General features: G+C 53.4%; 1 protein-coding gene across 1 annotated transcript; it reads right to left on the reverse strand.

Moving 5' to 3' along the window:
• On the reverse strand, nt 1-16,706 carry ARL6IP5 (ARF like GTPase 6 interacting protein 5). The gene is made up of 3 exons (XM_081276290.1): nt 16,450-16,706; nt 2,991-3,208; nt 1-880 (listed from the first exon to the last, which is right to left on the reverse strand). Exons 1-3 carry the CDS (start codon nt 16,623-16,625, stop codon nt 708-710), a joined length of 567 nt encoding a protein of 188 aa, XP_081132416.1. The 5' UTR covers nt 16,626-16,706; the 3' UTR covers nt 1-707.
• Between the last annotated feature and the right edge of the window lie 4,573 nt (nt 16,707-21,279).

The following is a 21,279-nucleotide window of genomic DNA, read 5'->3' on the forward strand; positions in this document are numbered from 1 at the left end:
CAGAATCCAAGTTCAGTTTTATTGTGTCTTAAAATGTGCAACACACAGAATCCAAGTTCGGTTTTATTGTATCTTTTAACAAGTCTGTCCAGGGTGACACGGGCTACCCAGGGTAACCACCTTAGGGAAGAGGACATTAAGTTTGCAGCAACCACCTGCTGGTGAAAAGAAACAGGACGAGCGTTTCAAAAAAATTTTACAAAACTTTAACAAAATATCCTGAACAGCTATCTTTATATCCATAAACAAAGTAGAAAGAACTGGCTTGACCAGCCTTCACTGCACATCCAACAGGTGGCCAGGTGAGAGAGATCACCTCTGATTTCAGAAGAATAACAATACAGACTAAGCTAGTTTACACCCCACACGGGGCCATCCCGGGGGCTCTCGAGGGGTGCGGGAGGGGACACAGGCTAGCCCGGCGGGGTCAGCCGGCTGTCTGGACGCTCCGTGGTGCTGGCTTGCTGTGGAGTCCACGGGTGCCTTTCAAAGACACACGGGAAACCCGAGGCCAGCAGGAAGGTGGTTTTCTATGGTGTCTGAGAGCCTCCCTGGGTAACATCGGGGCTGGTAGGAGGACGCCCGTAGAGCATGCTGCCATAGAGAGCTGGCTGGTAAGACGGGCACCTCCTGCTGAGACACTGAGGAAAGCGGGCGTGGACTGGGGGACTGCGGCCCAGGGCAGCGGCCCGGAGCCCGGCTCCCGGCTACTCCTTCACTTTGCTGATGAACTCGGTGAATTTGCCGATGTTCTCCTCCTGCTGTTCCAAGGCGTCCAGGACGATGCCCATGGGGGTCCTCTTCAGACCGATCCCCTCCATCTTGTTCTCCACCTTGTTCTTGAGGTTCCGCAGCCGCAGCGAGGCGTGGATGAACATCACTGCGAAGAAGGGACCCATGGTCAGCACAGAGTCAGAGCCCTCCTCTGCCACTCCTCTGCCGCTCCACGCCCCACGGCGCGGCCACACTGCAGCCAGCCCTCCCTGGGCCAAGCCCCCATGGGCGCTCCAACTCCCTGCAGCTCCCATCTCTGCGTGTGCAGCAGAACCTGGAATTCAGTAGCGAGGTCTAGCATCTGGCAGCCACCCCGCTCCCTTCATCCGGACACCCTCTCCTTGCAGACGCTACTTAAATGCCACGACATTCAACGTGAATGCAGCCCAACAGAAACCCACGGGCCGAGGTGTTCCAGACAGGGACTCCTGCTCCCTCAGGAACACCGCATGCCCCCTTGGGGAGGCACACAGGGCAAGCCGCCTTCCAGGTGTCTCCTGGGGTCAGTTTTCCAGGGCTGGTGAGCATGAGGAGCATCATCAGATTCGTTGGCTTCTCTCCTGGACCTGCTGACCCTGAGCCTGAAGTTAAGGGAACCTGTCTTTTAAGGCAATGCCCATCTGACCAGTGGCTGTCATGTGACCTGCACCAGTGGCTGCCCAACGTTCCTGCACATCCAGGCACGGCAGAGTCTGCGGACAGACAAACCCCACTCCCCACACCCCAGATTCCAATGAAGAATGAGGTGGGGCTCCAGAATCTACCCACGTAGGATCATATTTATTTAATTTTTGTGGTGCTGGGGATGGAACCCAGAACCTGGCTCGTGCTAGGCAAGCGCTGACCACTGAGCAGCATCCCAGCCCCAGGGTCACGCTCACAGCCTTGGGCTCGTATGTGGAAGGGTGCTAAAGTGAGGGTTTGGTTCAAACACAACCACTAACCACGAGCCTCTACCACAGAAGGAAAAGCTGAAGACATTTTACAAAGTCTGAATTTACTGATTCTGTCCACCAAGGTTCAGGATCCATCCGGAGATGCTCTGAGCTTAACCTCACCAAACCCCAGATCAGCCGATCATGGTGCACAGGTCAGATGCTATTTTAAGTTCAGGGGACGTTCCTGCCATTCTTAATGCACTAGAACTTCCATCAGATTTCTGCTGATGAGACAGGGTTCTTATCCCTCCGCTACCTCAGGCTGCCAGTGTGTGGAGTCCGAGTACGTGATGCACGTCTAGTTTAGAAAATGATGAGTGCTCTTCCCCAGAACCGGAGTGCTTGGGTCCAGTATTCTCGTGGACTTACCCACCCTTGGGCACTAATATACTGATCTCAGTAAGAGGGGAAGTCATCCACTTCCTCAGGACAAGCATGTTCAGTGCTGCGTCAGGCCAATGTGAAGGGTGGGCAGGCTGCGGCCGACCGCAGTACCAGACACACCTGGAGCCCTGCGAGGCTGCGCCAGGTCCTGCTGTAGGACTCGGGGCTTGTCACGGTTCTGATGGGAGGTGTCCCCAAAAGCTCATGCCTGAGGCAACGCCAGAAGGTTCAGAGGAGAAACGACTGGGTGGTGAGAGCCTTTACCAATCAGTGACTGACTGGGCATTAACTGGGTGGCCACTGAAGGTGGCCAGAGGAGGTGGGCATTGGGAAGTGTGGCTTTGGGACCCATTTGTACCTGGCAAGTGGAGTCTCTCTCTGCCTCCTGATCACCACGTGAGCTGCTTCCCTCTGCCTCACTCTCCCACCAAGAGGTCCTGCCTCACCTTGAGCCCCGAGGAACGGAGCCTGCTGTCTGTGGACCGAGACCTCTGAAACCGTGAGGCCCTAAATCAACCTTCCTCCTCTACAATTGTGCTGGTCAGGTCTTTAAGTCACAGCAGCGAAAATGGTGACTAAAGCAGGGCTCCTGGGAGCGTGGTTTATTCTTGTGTCCCCGCGTGTTAGTGGCATGAAGGAGCCACTGGGCCCTGATGTCCCATTGTAGGAACCTCCAGAGGGGGTGGGCCCACGGGTTAGGTGACCCCACGGGACAGTGGTGCTCCTTTTCCTTATGACGTGGGAGAAAGAACACTCAGGGGTTGGGGACAGAGCTCAGCTGGTCGAATGCCTGCCTCGGGGGTCCCAGGCCCTGGGTTCCATCCCCAGCACCACAAAAAAAAATAAATAAATAAATAAAAAAAAAAGAAAGAAGGAAAACTCGGGCCGACTTACGCAGCAGAGGGAACGTGATCCCGAACACGAAGACCATGACTCCCCCGAACATGGAGATGAGGAAGTAGCTGGCCACCATGACCACCACCACGAAGGCCGTGGGGTACTGCTTCTTCCTGCGGCGCAGGACGTCCTTATTGTGGGCCGCCCACACGAAGACCGTGAACACCAGCACCACCACCAGTCCGCCCAGGATCATGTTGAAGGGGCTCAGGAACCTGCAACACGGGGGCAGGGGGTGAGCCAGGGGCCCAGCACAGGGGGCAGCGGAGGGGGCGGGGGCGGGGAGCACTCAGCCCTTCACCTGAATCAGAACCTTAGCCTTTCACCTCGTGGAGTGGACACGGTCAGTACTTCTCTCTAATAAGAACCCATGACACCCAGCCCCCTGCCGGGCCTCGGGCTCCCAGCCAGGGGCCCCCACCTTCCTGAGGCCCAGAGTTGTAGTCTGAGGCCTCTCTGGGAGGCGGCGTGCCTGGCTATCATGCCCACCCCCCCTCGGCCCCCCCCCCCGGCCCGAGGACGCAGGGCGCTGTGCTTCCCAGCTCTCGGGGCACCTTCCAGTCCTCCCAGGACGGGCCCCGTTGGCTGAATGTAGACTAGCAGCCACACTAGGGCCTCCAGGGGCCAGATACACTCTGCAGGCACGTTTTTGTTTCTCCTATACAGTGGGGTTTTTTTTGTTGTTGTTGTTGTTGTAGATGGACACAATAGCTTTATTTATTTATTTTTGTGTGGTGCTGGGATTCGAACCCAGTGCCCCACACATGCAAGGCAAGTGATCTGTCACTGAGCTGCAGCCCCAGTCCCACCGATACAGTGTTTTTTAAAACTTGTACTTGAAGCCCCATCTAGGTATTAAAAACACATCCAGACCACCTGGCACACCTTGCTCCTCCTGGAACAAGACGATCTAGGCGCTCCGGGCCCAGTTTCCTCCCCACCGAGAGCGAGAGCGGGCTGGAGCGCCTTCCGCCTTCACACTCAGAGGGAACACATGCTCCCCACGCGGCCGCAGCCCTCACCCTCTCTAGGGCGAGCTGGCAGCAGAGGCCCAGGGCAGACTGCCACCTGCCTGCGTTTCTCTGCGAGCTGCCTGAGTGGCTCTCACCTACAACCTGCCTGTCCAGGGAGCACTCGAGTTCCGACTCAAGAGTCAAGAAGAGGCTGCGGTTGTTACCGATTGATTGATGCGTCTGTTCGTCTGCAGGGTTGGAGGTGGAGGCCAGCACCTGGCACAGGCCAGGCCAGGGTGCCACCAATGAGCCACACCCCAGCTCCGGTACACAGAGCGGTTCTAAGAAGCTGAAGGGTCCTTAATACTGTGGGAAGACAGTGACTAGGCTACAGCAATCCCTCTTCTCCCTGAGAGGGAGTTATCGTCCAGGGGAGTCAGCCCACAGGAGGAACGGCTCTCATTGGTATCCGACTTTGTAATCAGAGACAAAGTGAACACTTAAAGAGAACACTGAAATAAGAAAGCATCCAGTCCTCAACCCACAACCCAGCTAGGCACGATGGCCCCCACCTACCTGCCCGTTTCTCCAAGATGGGATTCAGCTCACGCACCACCAGGAAGCTGTGCCTTCTGCAACCCAGACCCAGTGCCCCCGCTCCTCGGCAGAACCTCTCAGGGCCAGCCTGCAGCACGTGGCCCCCCAGGATGCCCAACACCCCACGCCCCGGGCTCCCTGTCTGCCGCCTCCCTCCCTCCCACCTCTGAATCACCCCAGGCTACCTGGCCGCTGCACTGCTAGTCTTATTTTATTTTATTTTAACCTGGTTTATACCTTGTCTCTGATATAACCCTGGAACTGATTTGAGAAAGACAAAAATTTCCTAACAGGCCTGAAAAACGGCAGGAATGACATCCTCATTAGCAGGGGCCGGAACCTGAGCAGAAGAGACCCAGCAGCCTCCCTGACCCATCCCTCTCCTACACGCAACAGACGGAGGGAGAGAGCAAAGAGACCAAAACCCGGCGGTGGGTCCTGAGCAGGGGAGCCAAGGGGTTACTCCCAGTTCCTGATTTTTATTTAATAGTTTGGCAAAGGTCACGAGTTACCTGAATACCTAAAAAATGCCTGGTCTTTAAAAAATGACAAAGAAACACAGCGTTTTATAAAAGCCTCGACTTGGACCTGGCAAAGACCTAGAAATGTTTCTCAGCTGTACTGTAAAGCAGAGGTCAAGGTAACACAAATGCGGGGGGTTGGAGTTCAAGGAGAAGCCTCTGTGTAAACTGCAAACAGGGGCTGCTTGGCGGAGGGCACCAACGTCTCCCAGGTGTCTTTCCAGAATACTCACTGAAACAACCGTTCAAGATGATGTCATGAAACCCATGTCGAGATTTTCCTTTTTTCTTTCTTTTTTGGGGGTCGGGGAGGTACTAGGGATTGAATCCAGGGCGTTTAACCAACCGCTGGGCCACATCCCCAGTCCTTTTTATATGTGTTTTTTTTTTTTTTTTAACGGGGTCTCGCTAAATTGATTAGGACCTTGCTAAGTTGCTGAGGCTGGCCTCACACTGGAGATCCCCCAGCCTAAGCCCCCCAGGTCACTGTGATGACAGGCTGGCCACCCTGCCCAGCAAGCTCCCCTTTCCCTCTGCACAGACAGAGTGGACATCTAGGCTGAGGGTCTGTTGGACAAAGGACAGGAAAAGTCCCGCTTGACTCATGCGATCCCAGATTGGCTTTCCACCTGCTCCTGTCGCTCGTGTTCACGAGAAGAGCAGAGCGAGCCTCCTATGGGCTGGAGTTGGCTCACCACGCGCCCAGCCGCAAGCTATGATTAGAAATAACTGAGTTTCCAAGATGGAAAAAACTGGCCAAGCCACTGGATTTTCTTCCACGTTCTGATTGCATGCAGCATCATCCTGAGACGGGAAATGCACACTGCACCACGCCCTGGGGCCCGCGAGCTCCTAGAGCAAGATCACACACATACGTAGACACACACCACAGAGACACACCACACACATACCAGACACACACCACACACAGACACAGACACACACCACACACATACCACACACATACCAGACACACACCACACACAGACACAGACACACACCACACACATACCACACACATACCAGACACACACCACACACATACCACACACATACCACACACATACCACACACACACCACACACAGACACAGACACACACCACACACATACCACACACATACCAGACACACACCACACACATACCACACACATACCAGACACACACCACACACATACCACACACATACCAGACACACACCACACACATACCACACACATACCAGACACACACCACACACAGACACAGACACACACCACACACATACCACACACATACCACACACACACCACACACATACCACACGCATACCAGACACACACCACACACATACCAGACACACACCACACACATACCACACACATACCACACACCACATACAGACACAGACACACACCACACACAGACACATATACATACACATCACATGCAGACACATACACACACCACACACATACACCACACACACAGACACAGACTCACACACCACACACACACACACTCACCACATACAGACACACACCACGCACACACACCACACGAGTCCATTTTCCAGGGCAGGAATTTGGGGCGCAGCTCTTGGGGGAGAGGCTTTTAGCCGCAGTTGTGCTGTTGGTCACACCCGTCCACACAGCCCCCAGCGCGTCAGGGATAGCAGTTTCCATAAACCCGGCCTCATCCTTCCTGTGGACGCGGCCACTGCGCTTGGTCAGGAGCTTCACTCACTGCCAGTCCATGGAGGAGAGGGCAGGACCCGGGCCCTCCTCCTGCAATTCCAAGCCTGCAATGTGTTCTCTGTTGAGTCAAGAGACTCCGGTGTAAATCACCCCATTCCGATAAATCATGGGTGAGCTCCTGTCTGCAACAGTTTGGACTCTGGTGGAACCCTTCATGGTTCCAGAAGTGGTCAAGGCTCCATCACACTTTTTTTTTTTAACTGGGTCTTAAAGGATGAATCAACCCTACTGTGCAGTAAAGCACCGAGGCCCAGAGAGGTGAAGAAACATCCTCCAAGGGACCCGGGAGGAGGGAGAGAGAATCGGGGTGGGGCCACTTGCCAACTGTGACCCATCCTGCAATCAGCTCTGGGGCCCCCTCCCCGTTCCCAGCCACCTGTCCCTGCAGTCGGGGTCAGCAGCTGAGGATCATGCTGGGAAGTCCCTGGGCCAGCTCATTCCTCCCAGGGAAAGTGGCTGGGAGAGGGTGTGGCCTGGGAGAGGCTGTGGACACACATGCCCTCCACTTGCTGGCATGATTCAGCTAGTCTTATCTACTGCACCGGTGGCCCTGGGGATCTGGGCCAGGCACAGTTTGAGAGCTTGGAGACATCTTGAAAACTCACCTCAATTTACACACGTGCAACTAAGGAGTCGGTGCCCAAGGCCACCAACCCAAAGCTCAGCGATCCTCAAGGCCAGACCCTCAAGGCCACAGGGCCGACAGGAGCTGCCCAGGGCGTATTTCCCAAGCACAAGCAGCTCTGCACAGAGGTCAGTTCTCCAAACTCAAAAGCCACTTTTGCAATGCGGTTCCTGGGGAATCCTGACTCACTAGTTAAATAGAGGCTGGCCAGCCCCCGCCCCCCGCCAGCTCCTGGCTGTGCTCAGCCCACCGCTCCCCAGAACTCACCTTCCTATGCCCAGGAGTCACCCCCATCCCCTCCAACCCCCTTCAAGTCTCACACAGCCAGCCTGCTGTCCATGTCCTCCACAGGGACAGCACACAGGCCTCTTCCCCAGGTGCTCACCAGAGCGGCAGTTTCATGTTTATTTGTGTGTATTGAACAGAGGTCTCTGGCCCCTCCTAGACGCGAAGCTCCGTAAGGCCAGGCACCATGACATATTCAGCCCCAGCACCTAGCACCCTGCCTGACACAGAGCAGGTATCCAGTAAGCGTGTGTTCAGAGAAAGGAGCTTTAGAATCCAGCACATTCGCATACTATCACTTATGGTCAGCGAGCCAGCACAGGGGCCCAGGCCTGCAGTCCCAGGTACTCAGCAGTCTGAGCCCGGAGGATCTCACATCCGAGGCCAGCCGTTAGCGAGACCCTGCTCCAAAATGAAAAAATAAAAAGGGCTGGAGTGTCGCTCAGTGGTAGAGTAATGTCCTGGTTCAGCCCTCAGTAGCCCCACAAAAGAATTTCCCTTAAATAACTCGGCTAGCTTCTCCAGCCATGGGTCAGGTGACATGAGGTTCACCTTGGACAAACTACAGTTATCCTCATTGTGCACTAAGTACTGCTAGGGAAGGACTCCCTGTCTCTGTCCCCTCCCAGAGCTGTGATTAAGGGCAACAGTGAGAATCAACAGTGGGGAAATCACCTGAATTCCCAAGCAGAGGTAAGGGGTGACCAGCGCAGGGGAGTGGATGGGGCAGGGCCTGTGGCAGGAAGGGGCACTGAGGGTCAGGGAGAGTCCTGCCCCGAGACCCATCCCTCTGCAGGGGCCTCTTGGTCCCTCCATGGACCTCAACAGCCTCCTGTGTTTGTCCTGGTTTCCCAGGGCAGCACCTTGGCAAGATCGGCCTCTGACTGTGAAGAATAAATATGGCTCTGGACGCAAATTAGTCTCGAGTAAATGTGCCAAGGATCATGGGGTAAAGAAGACTTCAGAGAAGCTCAGGTGGGACAGGAGCCCGGCTCTTTAGTCACATGAGGGAGGCCCAGTGTATTTATTGTGTGCTCCACATGTGCAGATATTTAATGGTGCCCTAGGTCCACCGTGGCACCACCAAATTCAACACCCACATCCAGTGACCCACGGCCCACAGCAGCTGGCACCTCCAGGCACTCTCATACGGGACATAACCTCCAAGTTTCGTTTTGCGCTTCTCTTGCTAACTGCTTGTTTTATTTTTAATAAACGACAACTTGGATCCGAGTCAGAAGAGGTGGCACATCCAACACCTGCCCTGGCAGTGGGCCTCACCAGGCTGCAAAGGTCCTTCTGAAACTTCTCGTCACAGCACATTTGGAACACAGGCAAAGGTCGGAAAGCTGGTATGCTGAACCCTCCAGAGTATCTGTCACCGCCTGGGCTCAGGGTTACTCACAACCTGGAGTATTTCAGAAGTAGTGTGGGAAGACATTTATTTGTTTACAAACTGTTCTCCCCAAATGCTTTCAGCTGAGTAAAGTTTACAAAGGAAAGCTCTTGAGAATGATTACTGCACGGCAAGTTCCTACAGAGCCACAGAGAACACAGGGGTTGGACAACTGCTCGTGAGCTTGGTGACATGTGACCCCCTCCCATGAGAGTTCCTGTTCCACCTGCACCCACGCTCAGTTTCAGCCGTCCCCTCTCTTCCTTTAAGACAAGAAGTTGTACCCACAGCTGCAACGCGGATCAGCAGACGTAGGAACCACATTCTGGTTTTCTGCTTTAAATGGGCGTCTGCCTGCCCGGTGCCTCCGTTAGCCAGTGCTTAATGGAAGAGAAATGGGGGAGAAATCCTACCTACTTGGGTAATGCTTGCAGCATGGAAGCTGGCCTGCAGATTTTGACTAAAATCTCAGGCCTTGAAAGCATTCTCTGAAACAGAAAGCAAACTTACTGCAAGAGACAGAGGAGGGGTCAGGGTGAGCATTTTGAAGATAAGTGACAAAGGACAGAAACCCATTTGTCGGAACAGGAAGTCCTATGGATTTCTAACAGTGCCGCTCCTCAGTTTGGTTTGAAGTAGACCGGCCGAGAACTGGACCTTGACCTCTCAGATCTGGGTTCCTGTACAGAGTGCTGTACCCCGAAGTCGACTGACAGCTTCTGGGTGATGAGTTGTTCATTCACGGAACGGAAACAGGCACTACCAACCCAAGTAGGGCAGGGGTGGGGAGGAGCCAAGAAGAGTGAGCTACAAAGTGTCAGAAGATGATTTAATGAAATCCAATTCTTATTCGATGAAGATTTTTTAATAGACCCGGTGTTAATAGACCTCTTAAAGTCCTGCACTCAGAAGAAATGCATGAGCTATCAGAAGGAATCCCACCCATCTCCTGCCACATGGCAAGTGCAATTAGAGAGGCTGGGAGGGGGAGGGCCTTTACCAGGGAGGCTGGGGAAGGCTGGGCGGAGCGGTTCTCCCTGCTAGCTACCATCCTGGGCCTCACTGCTGCCTCAAGCACTAGATAGGTGCTCAGTAGCAGCCATCTGAGCTGCAGGTGAGAAAAGTAAAATTGAATAGCCCTTCCCGGGTCCACACATTCAGTGTCCCCTCTAATCCCAACACCCAGGAGTTCTGGAATTTGGAATTGCACAGGGTGAGCCAGGTGGGAAAAGGTGTGTGAGTGTCGGGGTGTATTTCTGTGTGCTTGCTGCATTAGAATGAAAATCCATTCTAATGTTTCCAGTGCTGTCTTGCTGGGATCATAGTCTTATTCTCCCCCAGGTCTCCTGGCACAGGGTCTGGGAAGTTGAATGAAGGAAGGAAGGAAGGGAGCAACACACGCGGGGGTGATGGAGTAAAACTGCAGTTGCAGCTGGTGAATCTAAAAGGCTTCCCTCTGGCTTCAGCCTGGACAGACTGCGACTCCATGGGCAATACTTCCCGCAGGCCTGTCCAGAGCCCCCCGGAGCTGCCTTGTCCTTCTCTTCCCCGGTCACCTGGAGCCTGGTTCCTCATCCTGGCAGCCTTTAAAAGCACAGACCCTGGGAGCACTTCTCAATGCCAAACACCCACAGCCGCCGGCTGCGACATATTGCAGAGCCATGCTCACGTTGAAGAGCACTACGGTAACATGGTTTTAAACCCAGGGTGACAAGCCCTCCAGGAACCCCTTGCCACCCCGGTGACAAAACGGCAGCTGTGGAGTCCACCTTCCTGCCCACCTGCCCAGCCAGACCACCCCGTGGCGGTTTCTTTGGCTCATTCACGGGGCAGTGACACGGCTCTGTCTCAGGGGAGACCCGAGGTGGCCTGGAGGATAGGTGTGCCCTGTCTGCGGGAGAAGCAGCAGATGCATTTACTCAGTACAACTTCTGTGTGTGGTCGGTGATTCTAGAGCTGCACCAGAAAATACGGGTTCTGGTGGCAGAGAGGGATTTTTGAGAGTGAGGTGGGCAGGACGGTGCAGATGTTAAGGGTCGGGTATTGTGTTAGATTTAGCTCATCAACAGCTTCAGAAAATGGGCAATATGGTTTAAATGAAAAATCACCTCACTTCCTAGCAATGAACCCAGCTACTGTTAACACCTTTAGCCACCTAAGCTCAAGCCTTTATACTTCTTACGTCAGGGGCCTCAGGAGGGCCGATGGCTCTCCTCCTGAACTTGGAGGCATGTATCTCAACAGTGTGGGCAGTTACGGGGGGGAGACCAGCCGGTACCTGGCCGGAAGTACGCGTTCAGAATCTCTGAAGGTTCACCTGGACGTACGGTGTGTGTCTTTAAGTTCTGCCAGTCTTTCTTTTCTTCCAGACCAGTGCTTCTGAAATTTTAACATGCCCATGAATCATCTTAAAAGGTGGGGTCTGACCCGAGAGGTCTGATGTAGGGTCAGAGAGTCTTCATTTCTGACAAGCTGACAGGTCAGACTGCTGCTGGTCCTCGGTGCGCTCTGGATAGGATTTTCCAGTTAAAATCTTTTGGCTTTCGACCAAACGCACAGAAGCTCCCGCAGCGTGTCACATGCTCATTTCTTACACTGCAAGTACAATTAACTGTCGCCTTGATTTTTCACTTTACAAAAAGAGGCAGCGGCTCGGATTGCTGTGCACGGTGTGAACACAGCATGTTGGTGCCAAGACGTCCCATGCCCAGGATGCAGAAGTCGTCACATTCTCCTTCGTCACTGGAAGGAGCTGAGGCTGCTTTCAGCAAAACAGCACTGGCTAGCTTGTTACTCCGCTGTTTCTTGTAAGTCACTCAGTCCCTTCTGCAGGGAGGCCTGCAGCCCCCGACAGGAAGGAAGTTGTATACGGAAGATAGCTTGAAGTGGCAACAGACACACCAAAGGGCACCCATCCCCAACACCTCTGCCTAAGGGAGCCCCTGAGGCATGGGCAGGAGAGGGGCTCGCAGCCTGGGATGTCACACAGCAGTGGGACCGGGGCTGCCCTTGCTCACTAAGCCCTAATGTACTTGGTCTTGATGAAGTCTTTCCTTCCATCCCTGTTTTAGAGCAGCAGAACTCCAGAGCAGTCAAGATCAGCATTCCATCAGAAAACAAAAAGACAGAGTCTGCAGAACCAGGAGAGACCTCAGGCAGACTAAGGGAAGGGAGAGGACACGACAGGTCGGAGCTAGGTAAAGCTTCAGGCCACTCACTCCTCTCCTATGAGAAAATTATGAGCTGCTTTTGTAGCTAGTTATGAAGAAACTGGTGTTCAGTGGACAGCAGGAATTGCCCGATTTTTCAGGTGGTTCTCAATCACCAGCGGCATCTGCAAAGCACCTCCACTGTGGTGACTGGAGGGTGTGTGGCTGGGGGGCAGCGGGCAGAGGTCAGGGAGGCGGCTAAGCACCCCACTGCACGGCACGGCCCCTTACAAGTCTACACGGTACAAAATGTCCACAGTGCTGAGGTGGAGAAGCCTGACCGCAGAGTACCTCACCAGGATCTTAAAACAGAGCAGTGCAGTCTGACATAATCTCCTTAAGTTAATTTTGACACAGCTGCCATCACGCTGACCCATGCGTACATAGCACAGTGCCCGGGCAATGACCCAGTGGCCATCCGTGTGGGAGCATGCTGCCTTAGCTATGTGTTGGCATGCTCTTGTGAGCTGCCCCATGGCCCTGTGGAGGTCTGGCCTCCACACCCTGTCTGCACTCACCACGTTGGTATGTGCAACACGGCAGCCTCAGGATGCAGAGAACCACAATCACAACCATAAAACACAAAACAAAGGAAAAGCTGTCACCACCCAAGCCTGCGACCTGGCCTCGGGGAGTCCAGAGTCCAGAGCAGAGAGACACTTGAAACCCCGTGGGGTAACAGGAAGCTCTAAGTACAGGTTGGGGCCCCATGACACTGGTGGGAGGGAGACAGGGGCGTGGCCTCTGAGGGGTGACCCAGAGGAGGTCGCAGTCTGCAGGTGCGTGAGGAAGCTGAGGCAGGGCTTGGGGTGGATGGAGTCTAGGCTATAAGAATGCTGTCTGGAGCAGGGCACAGGAGCACACCCCTGTAATCCCAGTGGCTCCCAAGGCTGAGGCAGGAGGATCACAAGTTCAAAGCCGTCCTCAGCAACTTAGTGAGTCTCTAAGCAACTTAGAAAGACCTGGTCTCAAAATAAAATCTAAAAAGGGCTGGGGGTGTGGCTCCGTGGTTAAGTGCTCCTGGGTTCAATCCCTGGTACCAAAATAAATGGATAAATAGAAGGCACGGCCTGCATTTCTCAGCCCCCTCGTTGGTAACGCCAGCAGAGACACCATAGGGGAAAACATTTTCTGGAGCAGAGTTGGGGCGGCTGGCCCTGCTCTGAGAGCCTGGCTTGATGCACTTGGCTGGTCCTCAGAGTGGGCCAGCTGCAGCAGCACCATTAGCCACGTCAGAGGCTCGGCTCAGCACAGGGTGCATAGCTGGTGTCCTGCAGCTGGGAATTGAACTCAGTCTGTTTCCAACCACTTCCTTACTTCTCAGGGAGCACAAGAGGCGAGAACTTCCAGGAGGGCTAGGCGCTAACAGGCTGGGCTGCGATTCCTCTCACACACACAGTCCGCTGCGCTGCTGTGGCTCAGGAGCCTGCCCAGCCTCCCTCTTAGGAGGAAGACCAGGCTCACCAAGCCCCGCCCAATAAGGACCTCACACCCAGATCTGTCCCCTCCTGAGCCCTCTCAGTCTTCACCGGGAGCAGAGTCCTCCCGGTGGGTGTTTCTGGGTCGAGTCCTGGGGCTGCCTCTCCCTTCCTGTGATCCTGACCAGTGGCCTCCTCCATCCTCTCCTGACCTCCTTTCCAACATCAGAGAGTCAGCCAGGCTACAGGCCTCCAATGCTGCCCCCGAGGCATCTCCAGGTGAGCACCTCCAAACAGTCCTGGCCTTGGGCAACAACTGGGTCAGGGGACTATCAAGGGCGAGTTCAGGAGCTAGGCTAGCAGCCTCCAGCAGCTATGACCCGCCCATCTGCTGCCCTGCAGAACAGGAGAGTTCTCTCCAGCATGTGAAAGGCCCAGAATCAGCTGACCAACCTGGCCCTGAAGGTATTGGGTTTCCTCCAGCTTTGAGCAACTAGCATGCCAAACCTCATGACTGCGAGAGAGATGTCACGGTAGTTAAGAGCACATGCCTGGGTCTGCCACTTTGAGTAACTCATTTAACTTCTCTGAGCCTCAGGTTTTAGAGTAGTAATCCTTTACTTATTAGGTCCTCTCACATAATGCAGATGATTGAGTCATCAACACGCAGAGCCCTCCAAACATGTTTATTTTTGTTGTTTTTGATTGTAATGAAAGAAAAGAATGATGGGGGAGGACTATAGAGTACGTATTTTTAGGTGCTAGAAAACAGTTAAAGGTTATATACCAAAACTTTTGTTAGGTTGTGAAGGGCATTTACCATTTTACACACAGGGAATTTTTAAAAGAACTTTTTACAATGACTGCCCTAAATCTATTGTAAATTTTTAAAAATAAGGATAATAAAAAACTGCCACGGGTACTTTTCACTTTTTCCTTTGAAAATGTCACTAGCAATTAACATCTTCAACTTGGAAGGAGAAGAGCCAACACCCCCAAACTGGAGGCGTCAGTGGCCTAAGGCACCACAAGGGGGGAGCTATATTTAGTCAAGGGCCTGGCCCTGGCCTTCCCCTTGAGTCAAAGCTACAAGGCTGCCTGAGCTTGCCTCTGGTTTGATCAGCATGACTTTTTGGAAAAAAAAAAAAAGATAATAAAAATGCTCTTTGTTTTTGTACATTTGACTAATGTGTGTCAAACTTTGCCTTGTCTCTGTTCTTGGAGTTGCCTGAAGAAAACACCCACATAACTAGATCACCAGATAAGACGCCCTGTCTTCTTTACCAAGGAAAAGGAAGCAAACGCAAAACTTACTTTCTACTTTTTTTTCTTCTTCTTCTTTTAAATGAGTTTCAGAAAAGAAGCACAGAGCTGGGGGGAGGTCCACCTCAAGCCATCCCCAGGGAGGAGCCCACAGACCGCTGGGCTCCCACCCGTGGGCCTTCTGCTTCTGCAGGGTGACCACTCCGAGCCACACCCAGACACTGAACTCTCCCCTCCTCGGTGCTGTGCCTTTGCTCCTTGAGCTTGTCAGAAAATGCCATGTGTCCCCGGGACAGGATTCAAGTCTGATTCATCTTGCTGTGCTCCAGCTTGGTGTGGGGCCTGGCGCAGGGATGTAGCCAACTCACAGCGCAGCGCCAACTTAGCACCCCATCCTGCTCACCCTTTCCCACACCCTCCAAGTGCGAATTGCTCACTTTCCTTCCAAGGCAGAGCTGTTTGAATAGAGATGTCAGACACTTGTTTAAGGGCAAGCAAGTCCTTGCATTTTCAGTCTTGGGATGGCTTTTTCTTTAAAGATGTGTAGGAGATAATCACACGGAGAACACTGTCTCCCATCTGGCAAAGGTGGGAGAAGCATGTTTTAGAGGGTGAACTGCAAGGCAGTGTGGTTTCTGAAGAATGTGTGTGTGTGTGTGTGTGTGTGTACCCATGTGTGTGCCACCTTAATTAAACCAGGGCAGTTTTTCAACATCAGATACGCTGAGAACCCAGGATCAGGAGTGGGGGAAAGGTGGCCAGGCAGGCAGGGAGAAGCTGCCAGGGGCCTGCTCCCAGTGCTGCCCCCCACTGCGGTGTGTGCCCTAGCAGACAGGCACCCTCTGCTCCGGGGTCAGCTTTGCCCTAGAGTCTGGCAGGCTTAGCGGACAAACCGGCGGGATGCCCCTTTAGGACACACTCTGGGTGTGTCCTCTCTGGGAGGCGCCCAGGCAGCCCCAGGACAAGGTTACACCACTTTCTTCTTATTTTTAAAAACCTGTACAAACATCTCCTCAGCTAGAGCTTGATCCCAGCACAGGGGAAGAAGAAATTTCCCTGCCCGCGGTGGGCAGCGGTGCCCTACCAGCTCCCGGGCCCCAGGCCCAGCCCTCAGCGGAAGGAGCCCAGGCCCGGGCAGGTGGCAGGGCCTCCAGAGAGCCAGTGTCTGCTCGGAAATGCCTCGCCTGGCCTCCAGCCTCTCCGCGGACCCGCAGGGAGGGCGCACCCGGTGGCGGAGGGCGGTGTCCCCTCGCAGCTGTGGACAGACCTGAGCCAGGACCCCAGGCCCTCCCGACTGGCAGGGAAGGCACGCCCGGTGCTGAGGGCGGTGTCCCCTGGCAGCTGTGGACTGTCCTGCCCTGGCCTGGCCCCCCAGCCCTCCGGCGGCCTGCAGCGAGGGCAGCGCAGTGTCCGCAGCCGCGCGCCGCCCCGCCCGGCGGGGCCGGCCACTCACCCCACGACGGAGACCATCAGGGCGGCCACCACCAGGTAGTTGGTCTGGTAGTAGAGCAGGTTGCTGACCACCCGGTTGTTCCATTTCGAGACGTCCCTGAAGTCCGGGCGCGCGAAGCGGTCGGAGCCCGGGAAGAAGTCGTCCCAGGCGCGCAGCGGGGCGATGCTCAGGTCCATGCTCGCGGCCGCCGCTCCTGCCTGCCCAGCGCGCGCCGGGCCGCGGTGACGCCGAGGTGACAGCCGCGTCGGCGCGAGGGGCTCTGCGGCTGGCGCGCGGCGGGCGGGGAGCTGGGCGGGCGGCCGCGGGGCCCTGCGCTCCCATTGGCTCCGCGCGGGGCTTGGGCACGGCCCGGCGCAGGGCCGGCCGCGGGGCGCAGGGGGTGGCCGCGGCCTCCTCCGCGGTCCAGCTCCGGGTCCAGCCCGCAAGGGCGATTGTTGTCTGTCTTCAGGGAACAACAAAACCCGCGCGCCGCAGCGGTCCGGGAGGGTGGGCGGGTTTCAGGATTCGGGGTCACCGTCCCCGCGCCTCCGCAGGCGGGTCCCCCGCTGTCTCTGCTCCGCGGTGACGTCGCCGCAGGAGATCAGAGTGGCAACGCGGGAAGGAAACCCTGCACAGCACGAGCCCTGGGTTGGCTTTTCTCCCTCTTTGTCCTCCCTTCTCTTTACCCATGGCTGAATGACCGAACTGCTGTGCCATCTTAACCAAGTGATAAGCCACTCTGTTCGCTCCAGCTCCCCAGTATGTCGTTTACATCCTAACGTTAACAGCCTCTTTTCAGTTAAGGGGCCAAATACTACAATAAATATATTTTTCCTTTTCTTTCTTTTTTGCTACTGGAGATTTTAACCAGGGAGGAGTGTGCTTCAAGCCACCAAGCCACATCCCCAGTCCTTTTTATTTTTTAAGACAGAGTCTTGCTAAGTTGCCCAGGCTGGGTACCCTCACAATCCTCCTGCCTCAGCCTCTTATATCAAGTACATGAAATAAAAGCACAATCATCTCTCAGCATCTAATTATTTTCTGGACCCCCCCCCCCCCCCCCGCGCGGCCATATTTAAATTGAAAGCTGCTGAAATTTTTGTATTTAAAATAGCATAGTATTTACACATACTCCTATAGGCTTTAGATCATTTGTAGATCACTTATAATACTGAAAACAATAAAACTGAGCATGATGGCACACACCTGTAATCCCAGTAACTTGGGAGGCTGAGGCAGGAGGATCACAAGTTCAAGGCCAGCCTCAGCAACTCAGTGAGGCCATAAGCAACCTGTAAGACCCTGTCTCAAAAAAAATAAACAAATAAATAAAAAGGACTGGGGATATGGCTCAGTTGTAAAAGCCCCTCTGGGTTCAATACCCAATACTCAAAATGGAACAAAATAAAATAAAAATAAAAGGCTTTACATTACATTAATGCAATGCATTACATAAATAGTTGTTATGCTGTATTGTTTAGAAGATAATAACACTAAAAATGTTCATACATGTTCACAACAGACAAAATTTTAAAATGTGTTTTTCATCTGTGGTTAGTTGAATCCACGGATGGGATAATGGGGGTGGGGTGGACTGTATTTTGATTAGTTTCATGGTGTGGTAGACAGAATTCTAAGATGATTGTGCCCGATACAACAGTCTCTAAACCTGACAGTTGGACTGTTTCAACACATTAAATCCACTATACTTAGATGGCCAACTTTCAAAAAATTGAAAAGCAAAAAAAAAAAAAAAATGCAAAGTCTACAAGATATATATATATAATTGCCTTTGGTTTTCTGAAAGCAGCTAAGGAACTTAGAGTGTAGGAAATCATTACTGCTACTGATGTTCAGGACTTTGGTAACTGAATCAAATCAGTGCTAAGAGACATCTTGGTGTTGCTTTTTAATAGCATTTAAAACGTGTTCATGTTATCATGTTCCTGAGTGTTCACGTTTTCTTGGATATGAGAAAATAAGAGAGTTTAAGTCAGAAGAAGCAAAATGATCGTTCCAGATCCTCAGTCCCTGACAGGCAACCTTGGGGACTTCACTCAGTCTCCCCCCAGCCTCAGATTTTCACGTGTAAACTGGGCGAGAACATTTCTGTCACACAGGTGGGGCTGTTTGGGAAGTGCCTGGTGTAAAGTAGATGCTCAGAGGTAGACGCCACTCATTGGTAATGACATCGGTCCGTGATTTATCTGGGTGGTATTCATAGTGCTTTAACCTGCTCTGTTTCCTGTGCTTTTTAATAAACATCCACATTGTCATTTTATTGGGGTTGCATCTGGGTGTGCAGGGAGAAAAGGCGGAAGCTATGCAATACAAGGTCAACCCATCTTCTGCGTCTTCCAGGCTCTGTGAAAGCCCGGTGGGGGATAAGACAGGAGAGAGGTGCTGCCTTGCTTGGCCTCCAAGGACCCTGCAAGGTGCGGAAATACTCCTCTCTGTGGGACTGTGAGGAGGAGAGCTAAACAGAGACTTTCCAGGCCTCCTGCTCAGTTACAGGAAGTCAGAGGGAGGGGAGGGATCCCTGGGCTTAGGGATTCCAAGATGCCGCAGTGTGGGCAAGCTGAGGGAGAGATCTTGGTCAAGACCAGGGCAGCAGCCCCAGGGCTGGGGCTCACAGATCTTACCAGCCCCACACCTGCAGCAGAGACCTGTGAGCCTGGGAGTGTGACAGGAGCTTTCACCCCTCGATGCTCAAAACTGCATGACCAAAAGCCCTTTTTTATTTTGAGACGAGGCAAGTCTCACTACGTTACTGAGGCTGGCTTTGAACTTGCCATCCTCCGGGTTCAGCTTCTTCAGTCTGTGCAATTACAGGCATGTGCCACCAGGCCCAGCTTAGAACCCTTTTAAATAAAAACGAACACATACTGAGTCTGTTTATCACTGTTTGGAAGTGACCAGTACTCCCTATTCTTTCTCTCTCTTCTTTGAGGGTGGGGAAGGTATAAGTGGACAGATTTACCATAGAGGTCTTCCTGGGGCTTCTAGGGGGACATGGGCTTCTAGATAGAAGCACCCTGTCTGTCTATAAACCTAGTGGATAGTCTAAAAGTTTATTGTATGTTCCTATCTCTGTTGCTGTCAAGGGCAGATGGCTGGTTCTAATCAGTCAGCTTGAACCAGTGTTTGCCTGGTGTCCTCTATCAAAATGCCTCCACTGTGAGTCAGGGTGTCTGTCAGTCCAAGGCAGGCAGATGAAGGGCAGATGCCTTTGCATCATCATGGCCCAGCTCCATACAATCCCTAGGCCTGTTTCTTCTTCTGTAAAATGATTATGAGAGGATATGGGATTCCTGAGGCTCCTGCCCGTCGGACAGGGGTGTGTGTGTGATGCTCACTGCCACCAATCAAAGGGCATCCCCAAACCAGCTTTGTTACAGGCCTAGCCCACAGGAGCTCATTTTGACAAACAAGTGGTTTAATCTCCAGTGGTTTCCTTCTGTGGAATTGTCTGGGCAGGTAAAAGAGGTTTCTGAGTAGAGATTGAGAGACATGATCCAGAGGGGGCTGGTGTCTCCTGGCATGCACCATGAGCTCTGTTCCTGCATCCACCACCTGGCATGGGCTGATCTCAGCTCAGTGAATGCTCTTGGTGAACCCAATCGTGGATCATAAAGGATAAGCCCTCCTTAAAGTGTGATGGAGAATAGGACAAAGAGGAGATTAAATATCACAACCAATAGAAAAGCTACCTTCACCAATAGGCTTTGCTTTACTCACACCAGTGGTTTTCAAAATTTGTATCTGTACAATCATCCCACGCTTTGCAGGAGGCTGAATCAAGGGCTGCAAATTTACATTTGTGACATATTTCCAAGTGGTGCTGATCAGGGACTATATTTTGAGAACCAATATGAACTTCATTCAGTTCTCAGTCTTATAAGGCATATGTTGTCATGCTCAATTCACAAATAGAGGAACAGAGGTGCCCAAGATTTCATTGTTAATAACTGGGGATTTAAGTTCAATCTTTTTTTTTTTCTGACTCTAAATATCATTTTTGTCCCACCCTTAAGTGCTGGGATTATGGGTGTTGTAAATCACGTTTCAATTTTTGTGTTTTCTGCTCGACACTTTCATCTACGTATTATATATATCTTCCTAAGATACATTTAACACCTTTATGCCAGAATTCTGGTACTGGACCGAATGATGCGACGCTGAAGTATTGATTTTCACAAAAACAGGAGCCCTGCCTCTGCAGGCCTGCCATCCCCACGGAGGCCGACGGGACGCGCCCCCATCCCTGGGTCGGGCAGGCGCCGGCCGGTTGGGCAGGCGTTTCCGCGGTCGGGATCCACATCTTGGGCGGCTGCCGATGAACACGGTCACGCGTAGACACACAACGTCCCACGTCCGCATTTCATGCGGCACAACAACATGGTAGACGGCACAACCCTGCCGCCTCCTGCGGCCCTCCCAGCCTCGCCTGCCATCGGCCACGCCCTCGCTCCAGACACCCCTCGCCCTCACCCCTCCCTCAGGTCCCGCCCCTGCCTCCCGCCCTATCCTCCTTTCCTTTCCTGTAGGCCACGCCCCTTTCTCAGACCCTTTTCTCCTTCTCTTCCTCCCTGGCCACGCCCTTCCTTTTCTCCCCCTAGGCTCCGCCTCTTCCTCCAGCACGGCCCTCCCTTTCCTTCCTGTAGGCCACGCCCCATCCTGAGACCCAGTCGTCCCTCTCCTCCGTAGGCCCCGCCTTTCTTTTAAGCATCGCCCTCCCTTTTATTTTCCCCATTGGCCCTGCTCCTCTCTCGGTCCCCGCCTTTCCTATCCTCCAATAGGCTCTTCCCCTCCCACGCCCCGCCCTCCTTTCCTTCCCGTTGGCCCCTTCCC

Source organism: Spermophilus citellus (genome assembly GCF_964194105.1).
Source record: "Spermophilus citellus genome assembly, chromosome: 19".
Classification (NCBI taxonomy): domain Eukaryota; kingdom Metazoa; phylum Chordata; class Mammalia; order Rodentia; family Sciuridae; genus Spermophilus; species Spermophilus citellus.